The sequence below is a fragment of the Ascaphus truei genome, chromosome 6 (genome assembly GCF_040206685.1).
Source record: "Ascaphus truei isolate aAscTru1 chromosome 6, aAscTru1.hap1, whole genome shotgun sequence".
NCBI classification, from domain to species: domain Eukaryota; kingdom Metazoa; phylum Chordata; class Amphibia; order Anura; family Ascaphidae; genus Ascaphus; species Ascaphus truei.
The window spans coordinates 30,808,551-30,831,356 of NC_134488.1; the positions used below are offsets into that span (position 1 = coordinate 30,808,551).

Here is a 22,806-nt window from a genome sequence, read left to right on the forward strand (position 1 = left end):
TTAGAGGGTATGGGGGGTAGTGCTGGGGGTGTCAGTATTGGAGGGTATGAGGGGGTAGTGCTGGGGGTGTCAGTATTAGAGGGTATGAGGGGGTAGTGCTGGGGGTGTCAGTATTGGAGGGTATGAGGGGGTAGTGCTGGGGGTGTCAGTATTAGAGGGTATGAGGGGTGTAGTGCTGGGGGTGTCAGTATTGGAGGGTATGAGGGGGGTAGTGCTGGGGGTGTCAGTATTAGAGGGTATGAGGGGGTAGTGCTGGGGGTGTCAGTATTAGAGGGTATGAGGCGGGAAGTGCTGGGGGTGTCAGTATTAGAGGGTATGAGGCGGGAAGTGCTGGGGGTGTCAGTATTAGAGGGTATGAGGGGGGTAGTGCTGGGGGTGTCAGTATTAGAGGGTATGAGGGGGGAAGTGCTGGGGGTGTCAGTATTAGAGGGTATGAGGGGGTAGTGCTGGGGGTGTCAGTATTAGAGGGTATGAGGGGGTAATGCTGGGAGTGTTAGTATTAGAGGGTATGAGGGGGGTAGTGCTGGGGGTGTCAGCATTAGAGGGCATGAGGGGGTAGTGCTGGGGGTGTCAGTATTAGAGGGTATGGGGGGGTAGTGCTGGGGGTGTCAGTATTAGAGGGTATGAGGGGGTAGTGCTGGGAGTGTCAGTATTAGAGGGTATGAGGGGGGTAGTGCTGGGGGTGTCAGTATTAGAGGGTATGAGGGGGTAGTGCTGGGGATGTCAGTATTAGAGGGTATGAGGGGGTAGTGCTGGGGGTGTCAGTATTAGAGGGTATGAGGGGGTAGTGCTGGGGGTGTCAGTATTAGAGGGTATGAGGGGGTAGTGCTGGGGGTGTCAGTATTAGAGGGTATGAGGGTGTGTCAGTATTAGAGGGTATGAGGGGGTAGTGCTGGGGGTGTCAGTATTAGAGGGTATGAGGCGGGAAGTGCTGGGAGTGTCAGTATTAGAGGGTATGAGGGGGGTGTCAGTATTGGAGGGTATGAGGGGGGTAGTGCTGGGGGTGTCAGTATTGGAGGGTATGAGGCGGGAAGTGCTGGGAGTGTCAGTATTAGAGGGTATGAGGGGGGTGTCAGTATTGGAGGGTATGAGGGGGTAGTGCTGGGGGTATCAGTATTAGAGGGTATGAGGGGGGTAGTGCTGGGGGTGTTAGTATGAGAGGGTATGAGGCGTTAGTGCTGGGGGTGTCAGTATTAGAGGGTATGAGGGGGTAGTGCTGGGGGTGTCAGTATTGGAGGGTATGAGGGGGTAGTGCTGGGGGTGTCAGTATTAGAGGGTATGAGGGGGTAGTGCTGGGGGTGTCAGTATTGGAGGGTATGAGGGGGTAGTGCTGGGGGTGTCAGTATTAGAGGGTATGAGGGGGTAGTGCTGGGGGTGTCAGTATTGGAGGGTATGAGGGGGTAGTGCTGGGGGTGTCAGTATTAGAGGGTATGAGGGGTGTAGTGCTGGGGGTGTCAGTATTGGAGGGTATGAGGGGGGTAGTGCTGGGGGTGTCAGTATTAGAGGGTATGAGGGGGTAGTGCTGGGGGTGTCAGTATTAGAGGGTATGAGGCGGGAAGTGCTGGGGGTGTCAGTATTAGAGGGTATGAGGGGGTAGTGCTGGGGGTGTCAGTATTAGAGGGTATGAGGGGGGTAGTGCTGGGGGTGTCAGTATTAGAGGGTATGAGGGGGTAATGCTGGGAGTGTTAGTATTAGAGTGTATGAGGGGGGTAGTGCTGGGGGTGTCAGCATTAGAGGGCATGAGGGGGTAGTGCTGGGGGTGTCAGTATTAGAGGGTATGGGGGGGTAGTGCTGGGGGTGTCAGTATTAGAGGGTATGAGGGGGTAGTGCTGGGAGTGTCAGTATTAGAGGGTATGAGGGGGGTAGTGCTGGGGGTGTCAGTATTAGAGGGTATGAGGGGGTAGTGCTGGGGATGTCAGTATTAGAGGGTATGAGGGGGTAGTGCTGGGGGTGTCAGTATTAGAGGGTATGAGGGGGTAGTGCTGGGGGTGTCAGTATTAGAGGGTATGAGGGGGTAGTGCTGGGGGTGTCAGTATTAGAGGGTATGAGGGGGTGTCAGTATTAGAGGGTATGAGGGGGTAGTGCTGGGGGTGTCAGTATTAGAGGGTATGAGGCGGGAAGTGCTGGGAGTGTCAGTATTAGAGGGTATGAGGGGGGTGTCAGTATTGGAGGGTATGAGGGGGGTAGTGCTGGGGGTGTCAGTATTGGAGGGTATGAGGCGGGAAGTGCTGGGAGTGTCAGTATTAGAGGGTATGAGGGGGGTGTCAGTATTGGAGGGTATGAGGGGGTAGTGCTGGGGGTATCAGTATTAGAGGGTATGAGGGGGGTAGTGCTGGGGGTGTTAGTATGAGAGGGTATGAGGCGTTAGTGCTGGGGGTGTCAGTATTAGAGGGTATGAGGGGGTAGTGCTGGGGGTGTCAGTATTGGAGGGTATGAGGGGGTAGTGCTGGGGGTGTCAGTATTAGAGGGTATGAGGGGGTAGTGCTGGGGGTGTCAGTATTGGAGGGTATGAGGGGGTAGTGCTGGGGGTGTCAGTATTAGAGGGTATGAGGGGGGTAGTGCTGGGGGTGTCAGTATTGGAGGGTATGAGGGGGGTAGTGCTGGGGGTGTCAGTATTAGAGGGTATGAGGGGGTAGTGCTGGGGGTGTCAGTATTAGAGGGTATGAGGGGGTGTCAGTATTAGAGGGTATGAGGGGGTAGTGCTGGGGGTGTCAGTATTAGAGGGTATGAGGCGGGAAGTGCTGGGAGTGTCAGTATTAGAGGGTATGAGGGGGGTGTCAGTATTGGAGGGTATGAGGGGGGTAGTGCTGGGGGTGTCAGTATTGGAGGGTATGAGGCGGGAAGTGCTGGGAGTGTCAGTATTAGAGGGTATGAGGGGGGTGTCAGTATTGGAGGGTATGAGGGGGTAGTGCTGGGGGTATCAGTATTAGAGGGTATGAGGGGGGTAGTGCTGGGGGTGTTAGTATGAGAGGGTATGAGGCGTTAGTGCTGGGGGTGTCAGTATTAGAGGGTATGAGGGGGTAGTGCTGGGGGTGTCAGTATTGGAGGGTATGAGGGGGGTGTCAGTATTAGAGGGTATGAGGGGGTAGTGCTGGGGGTGTCAGTATTAGAGGGTATGAGGGGGTGTCAGTATTGGAGGGTATGAGGGGGTAGTGCTGGGGGTGTCAGTATTAGAGGGTATGAGGGGGTAGTGCTGGGGGTGTCAGTATTAGAGGGTATGAGGGGGTAGTGCTGGGGGTATCAGTATTAGAGGGTATGAGGTGGGTAGTGCTGGGAGTGTCAGTATTAGAGGGTATGAGGGGGGTAGTGCTGGGAGTGTCAGTATTAGAGGGTATGAGGGGGGTAGTGCTGGGGGTGTCAGTATTAGAGGGTATGAGGGGGTAGTGCTGGGGGTGTCAGTATTAGAGGGTATGAGGGGGTAGTGCTGGGGGTGTCAGTATTAGAGGGTATGAGGGGGTAGTGCTGGGGGTGTCAGTATTAGAGGGTATGAGGGGGGTGTCAGTATTAGAGGGTATGAGGGGGTAGTGCTGGGGATGTCAGTATTAGAGGGTATGAGGCGGGATGTGCTGGGAGTGTCAGTATTAGAGGGTATGAGGGGGGTGTCAGTATTGGAGGGTATGAGGGGGGTAGTGCTGGGGGTGTCAGTATTGGAGGGTATGAGGCGGGAAGTGCTGGGAGTGTCAGTATTAGAGGGTATGAGGGGGGTGTCAGTATTGGAGGGTATGAGGGGGTAGTGCTGGGGGTATCAGTATTAGAGGGTATGAGGGGGGTAGTGCTGGGGGTGTTAGTATTAGAGGGTATGAGGGGTTAGTGCTGGGGGTGTCAGTATTGGAGGGTATGAGGGGGTAGTGCTGGGGGTGTCAGTATTAGAGGGTATGAGGGGGTAGTGCTGGGGGTGTCAGTATTGGAGGGTATGAGGGGGTAGTGCTGGGGGTGTCAGTATTAGAGGGTATGAGGGGTGTAGTGCTGGGGGTGTCAGTATTGGAGGGTATGAGGGGGGTAGTGCTGGGGGTGTCAGTATTAGAGGGTATGAGGGGGTAGTGCTGGGGGTGTCAGTATTAGAGGGTATGAGGCGGGAAGTGCTGGGGGTGTCAGTATTAGAGGGTATGAGGCGGGAAGTGCTGGGGGTGTCAGTATTAGAGGGTATGAGGGGGGTAGTGCTGGGGGTGTCAGTATTAGAGGGTATGAGGGGGGAAGTGCTGGGGGTGTCAGTATTAGAGGGTATGAGGGGGTAGTGCTGGGGGTGTCAGTATTAGAGGGTATGAGGGGGTAATGCTGGGAGTGTTAGTATTAGAGGGTATGAGGGGGGTAGTGCTGGGGGTGTCAGCATTAGAGGGCATGAGGGGGTAGTGCTGGGGGTGTCAGTATTAGAGGGTATGGGGGGGTAGTGCTGGGGGTGTCAGTATTAGAGGGTATGAGGGGGTAGTGCTGGGAGTGTCAGTATTAGAGGGTATGAGGGGGGTAGTGCTGGGGTGTCAGTATTAGAGGGTATGAGGGGGTAGTGCTGGGGATGTCAGTATTAGAGGGTATGAGGGGGTAGTGCTGGGGGTGTCAGTATTAGAGGGTATGAGGGGGTAGTGCTGGGGGTGTCAGTATTAGAGGGTATGAGGGGGTAGTGCTGGGAGTGTCAGTATTAGAGGGTATGAGGGGGTGTCAGTATTAGAGGGTATGAGGGGGTAGTGCTGGGGGTGTCAGTATTAGAGGGTATAAGGCGGGAAGTGCTGGGAGTGTCAGTATTAGAGGGTATGAGGGGGGTGTCAGTATTGGAGGGTATGAGGGGGGTAGTGCTGGGGGTGTCAGTATTGGAGGGTATGAGGCGGGAAGTGCTGGGAGTGTCAGTATTAGAGGGTATGAGGGGGGTGTCAGTATTGGAGGGTATGAGGGGGTAGTGCTGGGGGTATCAGTATTAGAGGGTATGAGGGGGGTAGTGCTGGGGGTGTTAGTATGAGAGGGTATGAGGCGTTAGTGCTGGGGGTGTCAGTATTAGAGGGTATGAGGGGGTAGTGCTGGGGGTGTCAGTATTGGAGGGTATGAGGGGGTAGTGCTGGGGGTGTTAGTATTAGAGGGTATGAGGGGGGAAGTGCTGGGGGTGTTAGTATTAGAGGGTATGAGGGGGGTAGTGCTGGGGGTGTCAGCATTAGAGGGTATGAGGGGGTAGTGCTGGGGGTGTCAGTATTAGAGGGTATGGGGGGGTAGTGCTGGGGGTGTCAGTATTAGAGGGTATGAGGGGGTAGTGCTGGGAGTGTCAGTATTAGAGGGTATGAGGGGGGTAGTGCTGGGGGTGTCAGTATTAGAGGGTATGAGGGGGTAGTGCTGGGGATGTCAGTATTAGAGGGTATGAGGGGGTAGTGCTGGGGGTGTCAGTATTGGAGGGTATGAGGGGGGTAGTGCTGGGGGTGTCAGTATTAGAGGGTATGAGGGGGTAGTGCTGGGGGTGTCAGTATTAGAGGGTATGAGGGGGGTAGTGCTGGAGGTGTCAGTATTAGAGGGTATGAGGGGGGTGTCAGTATTAGAGGGTATGAGGGGGTAGTGCTGGGAGTGTCAGTATTAGAGGGTATGAGGCGGGAAGTGCTGGGGGTGTCAGTATTAGAGGGTATGAGGCGGGAAGTGCTGGGGGTGTCAGTATTAGAGGGTATGAGGGGGGTAGTGCTGGAGGTGTCAGTATTAGAGGGTATGAGGGGGGTGTCAGTATTAGAGGGTATGAGGGGGTAGTGCTGGGAGTGTCAGTATTAGAGGGTATGAGGGGGGTGTCAGTATTAGAGGGTATGAGGGGGTAGTGCTGGGGGTGTCAGTATTAGAGGGTATGAGGGGGGTGTCAGTATTAGAGGGTATGAGGGGGTAGTGCTGGGAGTGTCAGTATTAGAGGGTATGAGGGTGGTGTCAGTATTGGAGGGTATGAGGGGGGTGTCAGTATTGGAGGGTATGAGGGGGGTGTCAGTATTGGAGGGTATGAGGGGGTAGTGCTGGGGGTATCAGTATTGGAGGGTATGAGGGGGGTAGTGCTGGGGGTGTCAGTATTAGAGGGTATGAGGGGGTAGTGCTGGGGGTGTCAGTATTAGAGGGTATGAGGGGGGTAGTTCTGGGGGTGTCAGTATTAGAGGGTATGAGGCGGGAAGTGCTTGGGGTGTCAGCATTAGAGGGTATGAGGGGGTAGTGCTGGGGGTGTCAGTATTAGAGGGTATGAGGGGGTAGTGCTGGGGGTGTCAGTATTAGAGGGTATGAGGGGGGTAATCCTGGGGGTATCAGTATTAGAGGGTATGAGGGGGTAGTGCTGGGGGTGTCAGTATTAGAGGGTATGAGGGTGTAGTGCTGGCGGTGTCAATATTAGAGGGTATGAGGTTGGTAATCCTGGGGGTATCAGTATTAGAGGGTATGAGGGGGTAGTGCTGGGGGTGTCAGTATTAGAGGGTATGAGGGGGGTAGTGCTGGGGGTGTCAGTATTAGAGGGTATGAGGGGGGTAGTTCTGGGGGATCCAGTATTAGAGGGTGTGAGGGGGTAGTGCTGGGGGTGTCAGTATTAGAGGGTATGAGGGGGTAGTGCTGGGGGTGTCAGTATTAGAGGGTATGAGGGGGTAGTGCTGGGGGTGTCAGTATTAGAGGGTATGAGGGGGGTAGTGCTGGGGGTGTCAGTATTAGAGGGTATGAGGGGGGTAGTGCTGGGGGTGTCAGTATTAGAGGGTATGAGGGGGGTAGTTCTGGGGGTGTCAGTATTAGAGGGTATGAGGGGGTAGTGCTGGGGGTGTCAGTATTAGAGGGTATGAGGGGGTAGTGCTGGGGGTGTCAGTATTAGAGGGGTAGTGCTGGGGGTGTCAGTATTAGAGGGTATGAGGGGGTAGTGCTGGGGGTGTCAGTATTGGAGGGTATGAGGGGGTAGTGCTGGGGGTGTCAGTATTAGAGGGTATGAGGGGGTAATGCTGGGGGTGTTAGTATTAGAGGTTATGAGGGGGGTAGTGCTGGGGGTGTTAGTATTAGAGGGTATGAGGGGGTAGTGCTGGGGGTGTCAGTATTAGAGGGTATGAGGGGGTAGTGCTGGGGGTGTCAGTATTAGAGGGTATGAGGGGGTAGTGCTGGGGGTGTCAGTATTAGAGGGTATGAGGGGGTAGTGCTGGGGGTGTCAGTATTGGAGGGTATGAGGGGGTAGTGCTGGGGGTGTCAGTATTAGAGGGTATGAGGGGGTAGTGCTGGGGGTGTCAGTATTAGAGGGTATGAGGGGGTAGTGCTGGGGGTGTCAGTATTAGGGGGTATGAGGGGGGTAGTGCTGGGGGTGTCAGTATTAGAGGGTATGAGGGGGTAGTGCTGGGGGTGTCAGTATTAGAGGGTATGAGGGGGATAGTGCTGGGGGTGTCAGTATTACAGGGTATGATGGGGGTAGTGCTGGGGGTGTCAGTATTAGAGGCTATGAGGGGGTAGTGCTGGGGGTGTCAGTATTAGAGGGTATGAGGGGGGTAGTGCTGGGGGTGTCAGTATTACAGGGTATGAGGGGGTAGTGCTGGGGGTGTCAGTATTAGAGGGTATGAGGGGGTAGTGCTGGGGGTGTCAGTATTAGAGGGTATGAGGGGGGTAGTGCTGGGGGTGTCAGTATTAGAGGGTATGAGGGGGGTAGTGCTGGGGGTGTCAGTATTACAAGGTATGAGGGGGTAGTGCTGGGGGTGTCAGTATTAGAGGGTATGAGGGGGTAGTGCTGGGGGTGTCAGTATTAGAGGGTATGAGGGGGTAGTGCTGGGGGTGTCAGTATTAGAGGGTATGAGGGGGTAGTGCTGGGGGTGTCAGTATTAAAGGGTATGAGGGGGTAGTGCTGGGGGTGTCAGTATTAGAGGGTATGAGGGGGTAGTGCTGGGGGTGTCAGTATTAAAGGGTATGAGGGGGTAGTGCTGGGGGTGTCAGTATTAGAGGGTATGAGGGGGTAGTGCTGGGGGTGTCAGTATTAGAGGGTATGAGGGGGTAGTGCTGGGGGTGTCAGTATTAGAGGGTATGAGGGGGTAGTGCTGGGGGTGTCAGTATTGGAGGGTATGAGGGGGTAGTGCTGGGGGTGTCAGTATTAGAGGGTATGAGGGGGTAGTGCTGGGGGTGTCAGTATTAGAGGGTCTGAGGGGGTAGTGCTGGGGGTGTCAGTATTGGAGGGTATGAGGGGGGTAGTGCTGGGGGTGTCAGTATTAGAGGGTATGAGGGGGTAGTGCTGGGGGTGTCAGTATTAGAGGGTATGAGGGGGTAGTGCTGGGGGTGTCAGTATTAGAGGGTATGAGGGGGTAGTGCTGGGGGTGTCAGTATTAGAGGGTATGAGGGGGGTAGTGCTGGGGGTGTCAGTATTAGAGGGTATGAGGGGGTAGTGCTGGGGGTATCAGTATTAGAGGGTATGAGGGGGTAGTGCTGGGGGTGTCAGTATTGGAGGGTATGAGGGGGGTAGTGCTGGGGGTGTCAGTATTAGAGGGTATGAGGGGGTAGTGCTGGGGGTGTCAGTATTAGAGGGTATGAGGGGGTAGTGCTGGGGGTGTCAGTATTAGAGGGTATGAGGGGGTAGTGCTGGGGGTGTCAGTATTAGAGGGTATGAGGGGGTAGTGCTGGGGGTATCAGTATTAGAGGGTATGAGGGGGTAGTGCTGGGGGTGTCAGTATTGGAGGGTATGAGGGGGGTAGTGCTGGGGGTGTCAGTATTAGAGGGTATGAGGGGGTAGTGCTGGGGGTGTCAGTATTAGAGGGTATGAGGGGGTAGTGCTGGGGGTGTCAGTATTAGAGGGTATGAGGGGGTAGTGCTGGGGGTGTCAGTATTAGAGGGTATGAGGGGGTAGTGCTGGGGGTGTCAGTATTAGAGGTTATGAGGGGGTAGTGCTGGGGGTGTCAGTATTAGAGGGTATGAGGGGTTAGTGCTGGGGGTGTCAGTATTAGAGGGTATGAGGGGGTAGTGCTGGGGGTGTCAGTATTAGAGGGTATGAGGGGGTAGTGCTGGGGGTGTCAGTATTAGAGGGTATGAGGGGGTAGTGCTGGGGGTGTCAGTATTAGAGGGTATGAGGGGGTAGTGCTGGGGGTGTCAGTATTAGGGGGTATGAAGGGGTAGTGCTGGGGGTGTCAGTATTAGGGGGTATGAGGGGGGTAGTGCTGGGGGTGTCAGTATTAGGGGGTATGAGGGGGGTAGTGCTGGGGGTGTCAGTATTAGGGGGTATGAGGGGGTAGTGCTGGGGGTGTCAGTATTATGGGGTATGAGGGGGTAGTGCTGGGGGTGTCAGTATTAGGGGGTATGAGGGGGGTAGTGCTGGGGGTGTCAGTATTAGGGGGTATGAGGGGGGTAGTGCTGGGGGTGTCAGTATTAGGGGGTATGAGGGGGGTAGTGCTGGGGGTGTCAGTATTAGAGGGTATGAGGGGGTAGTGCTGGGGGTGTCAGTATTAGGGGGTATGAGGGGGTAGTGCTGGGGGTGTCAGTATTAGGGGGTATGAGGGGGGTAGTGCTGGGGGTGTCAGTATTAGGGGGTATGAGGGGGGTAGTGCTGGGGGTGTCAGTATTAGGGGGTATGAGGGGGGTAGTGCTGGGGGTGTCAGTATTAGAGGGTATGAGGGGGTAGTGCTGGGGGTGTCAGTATTAGAGGGTATGAGGGGGTAGTGCTGGGGGTATCAGTATTAGAGGGTATGAGGGGGTAGTGCTGGGGGTGTCAGTATTAGAGGGTATGAGGGGGGTAGTGCTGGGGGTGTCAGTATTAGAGGGTATGAGGGGGTAGTGCTGGGGGTGTCAGTATTAGAGGGTATGAGGGGGTAGTGCTGGGGGTGTCAGTATTAGAGGGTATGAGGGGGGTAGTGCTGGGGGTGTCAGTATTAGATGGTATGAGGGGGTAGTGCTGGGGGTATCAGTATTAGAGGGTATGAGGGGGTAGTGCTGGGATTGTCAGTATTAGAGGGTATGAGGGGGGTAGTGCTGGGGGTGTCAGTATTAGAGGGTATGAGGGGGTAGTGCTGGGGGTGTCAGTATTAGGGGGTATGAGGGGGGTAGTGCTGGGGGTGTCAGTATTAGGGGGTATGAGGGGGTAGTGCTGGGAGATGCCAGTGTTGGGAGAAGTATTTATTTAATCTGTGGTACCATTAGGAGCAGTATGTGTTCATCCATGATGCAATCCTCGAGGCGTGTCTGTGCGGTGACACTGCTATTCCTGCGTGTGACTTCAGGCCGACGTATAAAGAGATGTTACAGATAGACACGCAAAGCAACTCCACACATCTCAGGGATGAGTTCCAGGTATCCCCAAATCTCCTCTATTCCAGTGCTGATCGCATCACTCGCATCACACGCATCACACGCATCACACGCATCACACGCATCACACGCATCACACGCATCACACGAATCACACGCATCACACGAATCACACGCATCACACGGATCACTCGCATCACACGCATCACACGCATAACTCGCATCACTCACATGTATGTATGTATGTCTTTATTTATATAGCGCCATTAGTGTACATAGCGCTTCACAGCAGTAATACACGTGACAATCATATAAATAACAAATAGTACAAATAACAGGTCATGGGAATAAGTGCTTCAGACATAAAAGTAACATTAAGGAAGAGGAGTCCCTGCCCCGAGGAGCTTACAATCTAATTGGTAGGTAGGAAGAACGAACAGAGACTGTAGGAGGGAGTTCTGGTAAGTGCGTCTGCAGGGGCCAATCTTTATGTATCGTATATAGTGTTAGCCACAGTGCTATTCGTATGCTTCTTTAAGCAGATGTGTCTTAAGGTGGGTGTTAAAGGTGGATAGAGAGGGTGCTAGTCGGGTATTGAGGGGGAGGGCACCTAGAGGTGTGGGGCAGTCAGTGAGAAAGGTTTAAGGCGGGAGGGGGCTTTAGATACAAAGGGGGTAGAAAGAAGACATCCTTGAGCAGAACGCAAGAGTCGGGATGGTGCATAACGAGAAATTAGGGCAGAGATGTAAGGAGGGGCAGAAGAGTGTAAAGCTTTAAAAGTGAGGAGGAGAATGGAGTGTGAGATGCGGGATTTGATCGGAAGCCAGGAGAGGGATTTCAGCAGGGGAGATGCTAAGACAGATCTAGGAAAGAGCAGAGTGATTCTGGCAGCAGTGTTTAGGATAGATTGTAGGGGAGACAGGTGAGAGGCAGGAAGGCCGGACAGCAGGAGGTTACAGTAATCAAGACGGGAGAGAATGAGGGCCTGTGTCACATCACACACATCACATACATCACACGCACACACTTCCAGCACTTATCTCACACACACTACCATGCAGTTTCTTCTGCTATTACATTTCTAATCCCTGCTACACACAGACACACACACCACACTTCACTGCAACTCTCTGCTATTTCAGCACTACCTCTCCTCACCCCCACAAATCCTGCTACTACTCCACCACCAACCTTCGCACACAGCTCAGTCTGCTACTTCCCCTCTCATCCCTCTCCTACTCCCCCTCTTATCCCTCACTCACATCCTCCTCTCCTTCTCCCCTCTCATCCCTCACTCACATCCTCCTCTCCTTCTCCCCCTCTCATCCCTCACTCACATCCTCCTCTCATCCCTCACTCACATCCTCTTCTCCTTCTGCCCTCATCCCTCACTCACACCTCCTCTCCTCCCCTCTCATCCCTCACTCACACCTCCTCTCCTACTCCCCCTCTCACCCCTCACTCACCGTCTCCTTTCCTACTCCCCCTCTCACCCCGCACTCACCGTCTCCTCTCCTACTCCCCTCTCACCCCTCACACAGCCTCCTCTCCTACTCCCCCTCTCACCCCTCACTCACCGTCTCCTCTCCTACTTTCCCTCTCACCCCTCACACAGCCTCCTCTCCTACTCCCTCTCACCCCTCACTCACCGTCTCCTCTCCTACTCCCCCTCTCACCCCGCACTCACCGTCTCCTCTCCTACTCCCCCTCTCACCCCGCACTCACCGTCTCCTCTCCTACTCCCCCTCTCACCCCTCACTCACACCTCCTCTCCTACTCCCCCTCTCACCCCGCACTCACCGTCTCCTCTCCTACTCCCCCTCTCACCCCTCACTCACCGTCTCCTCTCCTACTCCCCCTCTCACCCCGCACTCACCGTCTCCTTTCCTACTCCCCCTCTCACCCCTCACTCACCGTCTCCTTTCCTACTCCCCCTCTCACCCCTCACTCACCGTCTCCTTTCATACTCCCCCTCTCACCCCTCACTCACCGTCTCCTTTCCTACTCCCCCTCTCACCCCGCACTCACCGTCTCCTTTCCTACTCCCCCTCTCACCCCGCACTCACCGTCTCCTCTCCTACTCCCCCTCTCACCCCTCACACATCCTCCTCTCCTACTCCCCCTCTCACCCCGCACTCACCGTCTCCTCTCCTACTCCCCCTCACCCCGCACTCACCGTCTCCTCTCCTACTCCCCCTCTCACACACATCTATCTGCCTCTCGCCCCTCACCCGCAGCTGCTTCTGCTACGTTCTCTTTCTGTTCCAGACCCTGAACTCAGTGACCGCACAGCTGGGTGTAGAGGAGTGCAGCATTGCTCTGCTACCCCACAACCGTGATAAGAACCGCAGTATGGATGTGCTGCCTCCAGACCGCGCACTCCCCCTCCTTCTGTCTGCACATGGCGAGGACAGCAGCAACTACATCAACGCTGCTCTGACTGACGTATGTAATGGCCCTAGAGGTTCCTGTCTGAACCTCCGATCCAGTCCTAGAGGTTCCTGTCTGTACCCCTGATCCAGTCCTAGAGGTTCCTGTCTGTACCCCTGATCCAGTCCTAGAGGTTCCTGTCTGTACCCCTGATCCGGCTATAGAGTTTTTCCTTCTACATCCAATCCTAGAGATCCCTGTCTGAGTATCTGTCCAGCCCCAGAGGGTTTCTATGTGCCTTTGATGCAGCCCTAGAGGTTACTGTTTGTGCCCCTGATCCAGTCCTAGAGGTTCCTCTGTGTAAACCTAATCCAGCCATAGAGGTCCCTGTCTGTTTGTTTCGCAAGCCATAGCAGACCCTTTCTAAGTATTCAGTCCCAGACGTTTTTCTCTGTACCGCTGATCCAGCCCTAGAGGTTCCTGTTTGTACTCCTGATCCAGCCCCAGAGGTTCCCCTCTGAACCCCTAATCCATCCCTAGAAGTTCCCTCCTGTACCCCTAAACCACCCCTAGAAGTTCCCTTCTGTACCCCTAAATGACCCCTAGAAGTTCCCTTCTGTACCCCTAAATCACCCCTAGAAGTTCCCTTCTGTATGCCTAATGCCGCCCTAGAGGTCCGTGTCTGTGTGTGTGGCCAGTCCTAGAGGTGATGACCTATGTGGTGTTCCTACAGAGCTACACACGGAGCTCGCATGTCATCGTCACACTGCACCCCCTGCAGACCACAATGACCGACTTCTGGAGACTTGTGTACGACTACGGCTGTAGCAGCATCATCATGCTCAACCAACTCAACCAATCCAACTCCGCCTGGGTGAGAGAGTCTAGAGCCGCCAGTGATGAATTAGACACACACCCAGCTCTTCCCCCGAGGAGTCGGACATTTCTCTGAGCAGACAGACATGCCCCTGGGGAGCCAACCCCCACGCTTAGACTTAAAGCTGTGCCCTGGGAAAGCCAGATCACTGCTAACTATACTGTCCTTCCCTGGATGAGTGAGACACGTCCTTTAAACATCCCACAGCAGCCAGGCACGTTCCTGATCATACAGACAAACCCACGAGGAGCCAAGCCACCTTCCCGCAGCGACACCCAGCGCTTGGGAGACCAGTTCCACCCCTGACTAGCTACCCCAGCCCTGACTATTCAGAGCTGGCCCCAAGAGCCAGCCCTGTGTTTCTCTGTCTCTCACCCATCCTTCATCTTGTCCCCTCTCTCCTCCCTAACCTCACTTCTCTTTCCAACTCTTGTCCTGTCTCTCCTTCACGTGCCTCTTTTTGCCCCTGATCTCTCTTTCTCCCCCTCCGCCTCTTTTCCACTCGTCCTTCTTGTGTTCTAGCCCCCTCCACTCCTCATCTTGCCCCTCATCCCCCTTTCACCTCCCGCTATTCCCCCCGCCCCCTCACCCTTGATTGTCTCCCACCTCCCCATCCTTTTCTCTCTCACCTCCTTTCCCCCTACCCGTTCCTCCCTTTCCCTCCTCTCCTCCTTTCATCCTCTTGCCTCCTTGCTTCCCCCTCCTCCAGCCCTGCCTGCAGTACTGGCCAGACAGTGGGATCTCCCGGTACGGGCCACTAGAGGTGCAGTTTGTGTCGGGGTCGGTGGGTGATGATGTGGTGACCCGTCTTTTCCGGGTGCAGAACATCACAAGGGTGAGTCGTCAGCCAATCGGAGCAACTCGTTCAGCAAGCTGATCAACCAATCAGAACGCTACATTCCACAAAGATCTCAATCTCGTTAACCAATCTTCCTTTCTCTCATTCTCTCTCCCTCCGTCTTCCCTTCCTTCTCTCTCTTTCTCCCCATCACTCTCTTTTTCCCAATCCCTCTCTCTTGCTCCCCCTCCACCCCCCTCCCTTCCCATCCCTCTCTCGCTCTCTCCACATCCCTCTCCCACTTTCTCTCGCCCCTGATCTCTGCAGGATCACCACCTCCTGGTGAAACACTTTCAGTACCTGCGCTGGTCTCCATACAGAGACACTCCAGACACCAAGAGATCCTTCATGCAGCTCCTGTCCTTGGTGGGGCAGTGGCAGGAACAGGACAGAGAGAGCAGGACCGTCATACACTGTCTGTATGTATTAGTCAGGGACAACGCTGTGGCAGGGAAGGGGTTACACAGCAATGCCCTGGCAGGGAAGGGGTTACACAGCAGGGCTCTGGCAGGGAAGGGGTTACACAGCAATGCCCTGCAGGGCTCTCTGGCAGGGAAGGGGTTACACAGCAATGCCCTGCAGGGCTCTCTGGCAGGGAAGGGGTTACACAGCAATGCTCTGGCAGGGAAGGGGTTACACAGCAATGCTCTGCAGGGCTCTGGCAGGGAAGGGGTTACACAGCGACACTGCAGGGCTCTGGCAAGGAAGGGGTTACACTGATTTTCTGGCAGTGAAGGGGTTACACAGCAATGCCCTGCAGGGCTCTCTGGCAGGGAAGGGGTTACACTGCGACACTGCAGGGCTCTCTCTGGCAGGGAAGGGGTTACACTGCGATGCTCTGCAGGGCTCTCGGCAGGGAAGGGGTTACACTGCGACACTGCAGGGCTCTGGCAGGGAAGGGGTTACACTGCGATGCTCTGCAGGGCTCTCTGGCAGGGAAGGGGTTACACTGTGATGCTCTGCAGGGCTCTCGGCAGGGAAGGGGTTACACTGCGACACTGCAGGGCTCTGGCAGGGAAGGGGTTACACTGCGACACTGCAGGGCTCTCTCTGGCAGGGAAGGGGTTACACTGCGATGCTCTGCAGGGCTGTCTGGCAGGGAAGGGGTTACAAAGCGATGCTCTGCAGGGCTCTCTCTGGCAGGGAAGGGGTTACACTGCGATGCTCTGCAGGGCTCTCTGGCAGGGAAGGGGTTACAAAGCGATGCTCTGCAGGGCTCTCTGGCAGGGAAGGGGTTACACAGTGACACTGCATGGCTTTGGCAGGGAAGGGGTTACACTGCGACACTGCAGGGCTCTGGCAGGGAAGGGGTTACAAAGCGATGCTCTGCAGGGCTCTCTGGCAGGGAAGGGGTTACACAGTGACACTGCATGGCTCTGGCAGGGAAGGGGTTACACTGCGATGCTCTGCAGGGCTCTCTGGCAGGGAAGGGGTTACACTGCGATGCTCTGCAGGGCTCTCTGGCAGGGAAGGGGTTACACTGCGATGCTCTGCAGGGCTCTCTCTGGCAGGGAAGGGGTTACACTGCGATGCTCTGCAGGGCTCTCTGGCAGGGAAGGGGTTACACAGTGACACTGCAGGGCTTTGGCAGGGAAGGGGTTACACTGCGATGCTCTGCAGGGCTCTCTGGCAGGGAAGGGGTTACACTGCGATGCTCTGCAGGGCTCTCTGGCAGGGAAGGGGTTACAAAGCGATGCTCTGCAGGGCTCTGGCAGGGAAGGGGTTACATGCAGCGTCCTGTCTCTGTAGGAACGGCGGGGGGCGGAGTGGCACGTTCTGCGCCAGCGCGATGCTCTGCGAGATGATGCGGTGTCACCACGTGGTCGATGTCTTCTACGCTGTAAAAACTCTGCGCAATTACAAGCCAAATATGGTGGAGACTCTGGTGAGAAAGTCAGCACGGTAACAGAGAGAAAGGAAGGGGTCTATCCCTCCCCCCGCAGGGTGACACAGTGACACATACAGGAGGGAGTTATGGGACATGGAGTCTGTCCCTCCCCCCGCAGGGTGACACAGTGACACAGACAGGAGGGAGTTATGTGACATGGAGTCTGTCCCTCCCCCCGCAGGGTGACACAGTGACACAGACAGGATGCAGATATGGGACATGGAGCCTCTCCCTCCCCCCGCAGGGTGACACAGTGACACAGACAGGAGGGAGATATGGGACACGGAGTCTGTCCCTCCCCCCGCAGGGTGACACAGTGACACAGACAGGAGGGAGATATGGGACATGGAGCCTCTCCCTCCCCCCGCAGGGTGACACAGTGACACAGACAGGAGGGAGATATGGGACAGGGAGTCTGTCCCTCCCACCGCAGGGTGACACAGTGACACAGACAGGAGGGAGATATGGGACATGGAGTCTGTCCCTCCCCCCGCAGGGTGACACAGTGACACAGACAGGAGGGAGATATGGGACATGGAGTCTATCCCTCCCCCCGCAGGGTGACACAGTGACACAGACAGGAGGGAGATATGGGACATGGAGTCTGTCCCTCCCCCCGCAGGGTGACACAGTGACACAGACAGGAGGGAGATATGGGACATGGAGTGTGTCCCTCCCCACCGCAGGGTGACACAGTGACACAGACAGGAGGGAGATATGGGACATGGAGTCTGTCCCTCCCCCCGCAGGGTGACACAGTGACACAGACAGGAGGGAGATATGGGACATGGAGTCTGTCCCTCCCACCGCAGGGTGACACAGTGACACAGACAGGAGGGAGATATGGGACACGGAGTCTGTCCCTCCCACCGCAGGGTGACACAGTGACACAGACAGGAGGCAGATATGGGACATGGAGTCTGTCCCTCCCCCCGCAGGGTGACACAGTGACACAGACAGAAGGGACCAACTGACCTGACCTGCATGTCTTAAGCCTGATCAGAATTGATCTCTATATGATATTCCCCCACACATTCTTAAGGAGTTTTCTATATGGGAAGTCTGCAGAACCCTAACTGTCCCTCTTTCCTATATAGGATCAGTACCGCTTCTGCTACGAGATCGCCCTGGAGTACTTGGAGTCACGTGACAGCAGATAGCACTCAGAGATACGACGCGTAAAGGGGGCGTGCCCTGTGTTCTGCGTCCCAGCTAACAGGGACCCATACCACCAATATATATGTGGAGTGCCAAAAAAGGGGGGGCTGGAGCTCCCCACCCCCAACGCACATTCAGAAGGGCTTCTCTGATCAAACCCCATAACCCAGCACTCGCCATCTAACCACGGGGGTGGGGAACTCCAGCCCTCAGGGGCCACCAACACGTCAGGTTTCTCAGGATATCCCTGCTTCAGCACAGGTGGCTCAATCAGTCCCTGCTTCAGCACAGGTGGCTCAACCAGTCCCTGCTTCAGCACAGGTGGCTCAATCAGTCCCAGCTTCAGCACAGGTGGCTCAATCAGTCCCTGCTTTGGCACATGTGGCTCAATCAGTGGCTCAGTCTTTGACCGGAGCCACTGATTGAGCCACCTGTGCTGAAGCAGGGACTGATTGAGCCATCTGTGCTGAAGCAGGGAATGACTGAGCCACCTGTGCTGAAGCAGGGACTGATTGAGCCACCTGTGCTGAAGCAGGGACTGATTGAGCCACCTGTGCTGAAGCAGGGATTACCTGAAAGCCTGACCTGTTGGTGACCCTTGAGCGCTGGAGGTGCTCACCGGTGATCTAACCCCAAAGTCTGTATTTCTCAACTCTCACCCCAGTGGTGTCTGCATTTAAATGCTCATCTAACAGGTATGGCTCTGTTATATATATCTATCTATATATATCTCAAGTCAATGGCGGTTAACACTGATTGAGCTGATGAGAGAGAGATTTTGTATACGGTTCATGTCCCTGTCTCCCTATATAACACTGACACCAGTTAATTAATTCCACTTGTGGTGAAACATATTCAAATAGGAATTGCATGTGCAAATATATTCTAATATATGCCGGTATAATTCTTACGTCTCCGCGCAAGTTGAACAGGTTTAAATACTGCTGGTGTTGTTATATAAGGGGACAGCGACGTTTTGTAGGAGGTCTCTCGTTCCTATAATTAGTGGGGGGTTGGGATAGAAATGGGGTGTAATGCATTGCCCCTCAAATGAAAAGGGCCTGTGTTGAATGGAAGCCTCAGCTGTATCCTGCACGTCCCATGCAAACTACGTCTGCAATTCTGCCAGTTCTCTGTATATAGGTTAAATGATGTACTAACCCCTTAAGTGCTGGAGGGGTTAACGGCAGCCTTGTTATAATGCTTTATTATACTCAAATAAACTGCTTTTTTTTCTTAATTGTGTGTTCACGTTGTCTATGTATTAGGAGGGGGTGAGAGGTATGTGTCCCTGATGTCTGTGCATTAGGAGGGGGTGAGAGGTATGTGTCCCTGATGTCTGTGCATTAGGAGGGGTGAGAGGTATGTGTCCCTGATGTCTGTGTCTTAGGAGGGGGTGAGAGGTATGTGTCCCTGATGTCTGTGCATTAGGAGGGGGTGAGAGGTATGTGTCCCTGATGTCTGTGTATTAGGAGGTGGGGTTGAGAGGTATGTGTCCCTGATGTCTGTGCATTAGGAGGGGGTGAGTGGTATGTGTCCCTGATGTCTGTGTATTAGGAGGAGGGGGTGAGAGGTATGTGTCTCTGATGTCTGTGTATTAGGAGGTGGTGAGAGGTATGTGTCCCTGATGTCTGGGTATTAGGAGGGGTGAGAGGTATGTGTCCCTGATGTCTGGGTGTTAGGAGGGGTGATAGGTATGTGTCCCTGATGTCTGGGTATTAGGAGGGGGTGAGAGGTATGTGCCCCTGATGTCTGTGTATTAGGAGGGGGTGAGAGGTATGTGTCTCTGATGTCTGTGTTTAGGAGGTGGTGAGAGGTATGTGTCCCTGATGTCTGGGTGTTAGGAGGGGTGAGAGGTATGTGTCCCTGATGTCTGTGTATTAGGAGGGTTGAGAGGTATGTGTCCCTGATGTCTGTGTATTAGGAGGAGGGGGTGAGAGGTAGGTGTCTGTGTATTAGGAGGATAGGGTGAGAGGTATGTGTCCATAATGGCTGTGTATTAGGAGGTGAGAGGTATATGTCCTTAGTGTCTGTGTATTGGGAGAGGGTGAGATGTATTTGACCCTGATATCTGTGTATTAGGAGGAGGCAAGAGGTATGTGTCCCTGATGTGTCTCTTTATTAGGACAGGGTGACGTATGTGTCCCTAACATATCCTAACATCTGTGTATTAGAATTAGGTGAGAGGTATGTGTTCCTGATATCTATTAGATGCCATTATTTTGCATTGTGTTATCATATCTCTCTGCGTGTTATTAGATTACTCTGCATATTATTATATCGCGCTGCATGTTATTATATAGCTCGGTGTGTTATTATATCGCTCTGCGTGTTATTATATAGCTCGGTGTGTTATTATATCGCTCTGCGTGTTATTATATAGCTCGGTGTGTTATTATATCGCTCTGCGTGTTATTATATAGCTCGGTGTGTTATTATATCTCTGCGTGTTATTATATCGCTCTGCGTGTTATTATATCGTTCTGCGTGTTATTATATCACTCTGCATGTTATTATATAGCTCGGTGTGTTATTATATCGCTCTGCGTGTTATTATATCGTTCTGCGTGTTATTATATCCCTCTGCATATTATTATATCGCTCTGCGTGTTATTATATCGTTCTGCGTGTTATTATATCGTTCTGCGTGTTATATCACTCTGCATGTTATTATATTGCTCTGCATATTATTATATCGCGCTGAGTGTTATTATATTGCTCTGCGTGTAATTATATCGCTCTGCATGTTATTATATCGCTCTGCATATTATTAAATCACTCTGCGTGTTATTATATCGCTCTGCGTGTTATTATATCGCTCTGCATATTATTATATCGCTCTGCATATTATTATATCGCTCTGCATATTATTATATCCCTCTGCATATTATATCGCGCTGCGTGTTATTATATGGTTCTGCATATTATTATATCACTGCATATTATTATATCGCTCTGCGTGTTATTATATCGCTCTGCATATTATTATATCTCTGCATATTATTATATCGCTCTGCATATTATTATATTGCTCTGCGTGTTATTATATCGCTTTGTGTTATCATATCGCTCTGTGTTATTAGATTACTCTGCATATTATTATATCGCTCTGCATATTATTATATCGCTCTGCATATTATTATATCGCTCTGCGTGTTATTATATCACTCTGCATATTATTATATCACTTTGCATATTATTATATCGCTCTGCGTGTTATTATATCGCTCTGCATATTATTATATCACTCTGCATATTATTATATCGCTCTGCGTGTTATTATATCGCTCTGCGTGTTATTATATCACTCTGCATGTTATTATATCACTCTGCATATTATTATATCGCTCTGCGTGTTATTATATTGCTCTGCATATTATTATATCTCTGCATATTATTATATCACTGCATATTATCATATCGCTCTGTGTTATTAGATTACTCTGCATATTATTATATCGTTCTGCATGTTATTATATCGCTCTGCATATTATTATATCGCTCTGCATATTATTATATCGTTCTGCATGTTATTATATCGCTCTGCATATTATTATATCGCGCTTCGTGTTATTATATGGTTCTGCATATTATTATATCGCTCTGCATGTTATTATATCGCTCTGCGTGTTATTATATCGCTCTGCGTGTTATTATATCTCGCTGCGTGTTATTATATCGCGCTTCGTGTTATTATATGGTTCTGCATATTATTATATCGCGCTTCGTGTTATTATATGGTTCTGCATATTATTATATCGCTCTGCATATTATTATATCGCTCTGCGTGTTATTATATCTCTGCATATTATTATATCGCTCTGCGTGTTATTATATCTCTCTGCGTGTTATTATATCTCTCTGCATATTATTATATCGCTCTGCGTGTTATTATATCTCTCTGCGTGTTATTATATCTCTCTGCATGTTATTATATCTCGCTGCGTGTTATTATATCGCGCTTCGTGTTATTATATGGTTCTGCATATTATTATATCGCGCTTCGTGTTATTATATGGTTCTGCATATTATTATATCGCTCTGCATATTATTATATCGCTCTGCGTGTTATTATATCTCTCTGCATATTATTATATCGCTCTGCGTGTTATTATATCTCTCTGCGTGTTATTATATCTCTCTGCATATTATTATATCGCTCCGCGTGTTATTATATCTCTCTGCATGTTATTATATCTCGCTGCGTGTTATTATATCGCGCTTCGTGTTATTATATGGTTCTGCATATTATTATATCGCGCTTCGTGTTATTATATGGTTCTGCATGTTATTATATCGCTCTGCGTGTTATTATATCGCTCTGCGTGTTATTATATGGTTCTGCATATTATTATATCGCTCTGCATATTATTATATCGCTCTGCGTGTTATTATATGGCTCTGCGTGTTATTATATCGCGCTGCATATTATTATATCGCTCTGCGTGTTATTATATCGCTCTGCGTGTTATTATATCGCGCTGCGTGTTATTATATCGCGCTGCGTGTTATTATATGGTTCTGCATGTTATTATATCGCGCTTCGTGTTATTATATCGCGCTGCGTGTTATTATATGGTTCTGCATGTTATTATATCGCGCTTCGTGTTATTATATGGTTCTGCATGTTATTATATCGCTCTGCGTGTTATTATATCGCTCTGCGTGTTATTATATCGCTCTGCGCGTTATTATATCGCTCTGCATATTATTATATCGCTCTGCGTGTTATTATATCGCTCTGCGTGTTATTATATCGCTCTGCATATTATTATATCGCTCTGCGTGTTATTATATCGCTCTGCGTGTTATTATATCGCTCTGCATATTATTATATCGCTCTGCGTGTTATTATATCGCTCTGCGTGTTATTATATCGCTCTGCATAATATTATATCGCTCTGCGCGTTATTATATCGCTCTGCATAATATTATATCGCTCTGCATATAATTATATCGCTCTGCGTGTTATTATATCGCTCTGCGTGTTATTATATCGCGCTGCGTGTTATTATATCACTCTGCGTGTTATTATATCGCTCTGCATAATATTATATCGCTCTGCATATAATTATATAGCTCTGCGTGTTATTATATCGCTCTGCGTGTTATTATATCGCTCTGCGTGTTATTATATCGCACTGCGTGTTATTATATCCCTCTGCATATTATTATATCGCTCTGCGTGTTATTATATCCCTCTGCATATTATTATAGCGCTGCGTGTTATTATATCGCTCTGCGTGTTGTTATATCGCTCTGCGTGTTATTATATCGCTCTGCGTGTTATTATATCGCTCTGCGCGTTATTATATCGCTCTGCATATTATTATATCGCTCTGCGTGTTATTATATCGCTCTGCGTGTTATTATATCGCTCTGCGTATTATTATATCGCTCTGCGTGTTATTATATCGCTCTGCGTGTTATTATATCGCTCTGCATATTATTATATCGCTCTGCGTGTTATTATATCGCTCTGCGTGTTATTATATCGCT

The 22,806-nt window shown here is 51.8% G+C and overlaps 1 protein-coding gene across 1 annotated transcript in view; it reads left to right on the top strand.

The window, feature by feature from the left end:
- Positions 1-17,599, top strand: part of PTPRU (protein tyrosine phosphatase receptor type U) — a 104,424-nt gene extending 86,825 nt beyond the window's left edge. The window contains 7 exon segments of the mRNA XM_075606531.1: positions 10,069-10,218; positions 12,445-12,621; positions 13,280-13,420; positions 14,133-14,258; positions 14,529-14,680; positions 16,011-16,146; positions 17,247-17,599. Of these exon segments, the coding sequence (XP_075462646.1) occupies positions 10,069-10,218; positions 12,445-12,621; positions 13,280-13,420; positions 14,133-14,258; positions 14,529-14,680; positions 16,011-16,146; positions 17,247-17,309 (945 nt within the window). The 3' untranslated portion in view covers positions 17,310-17,599.
- Positions 17,600-22,806: the final 5,207 nt, after the last annotated feature.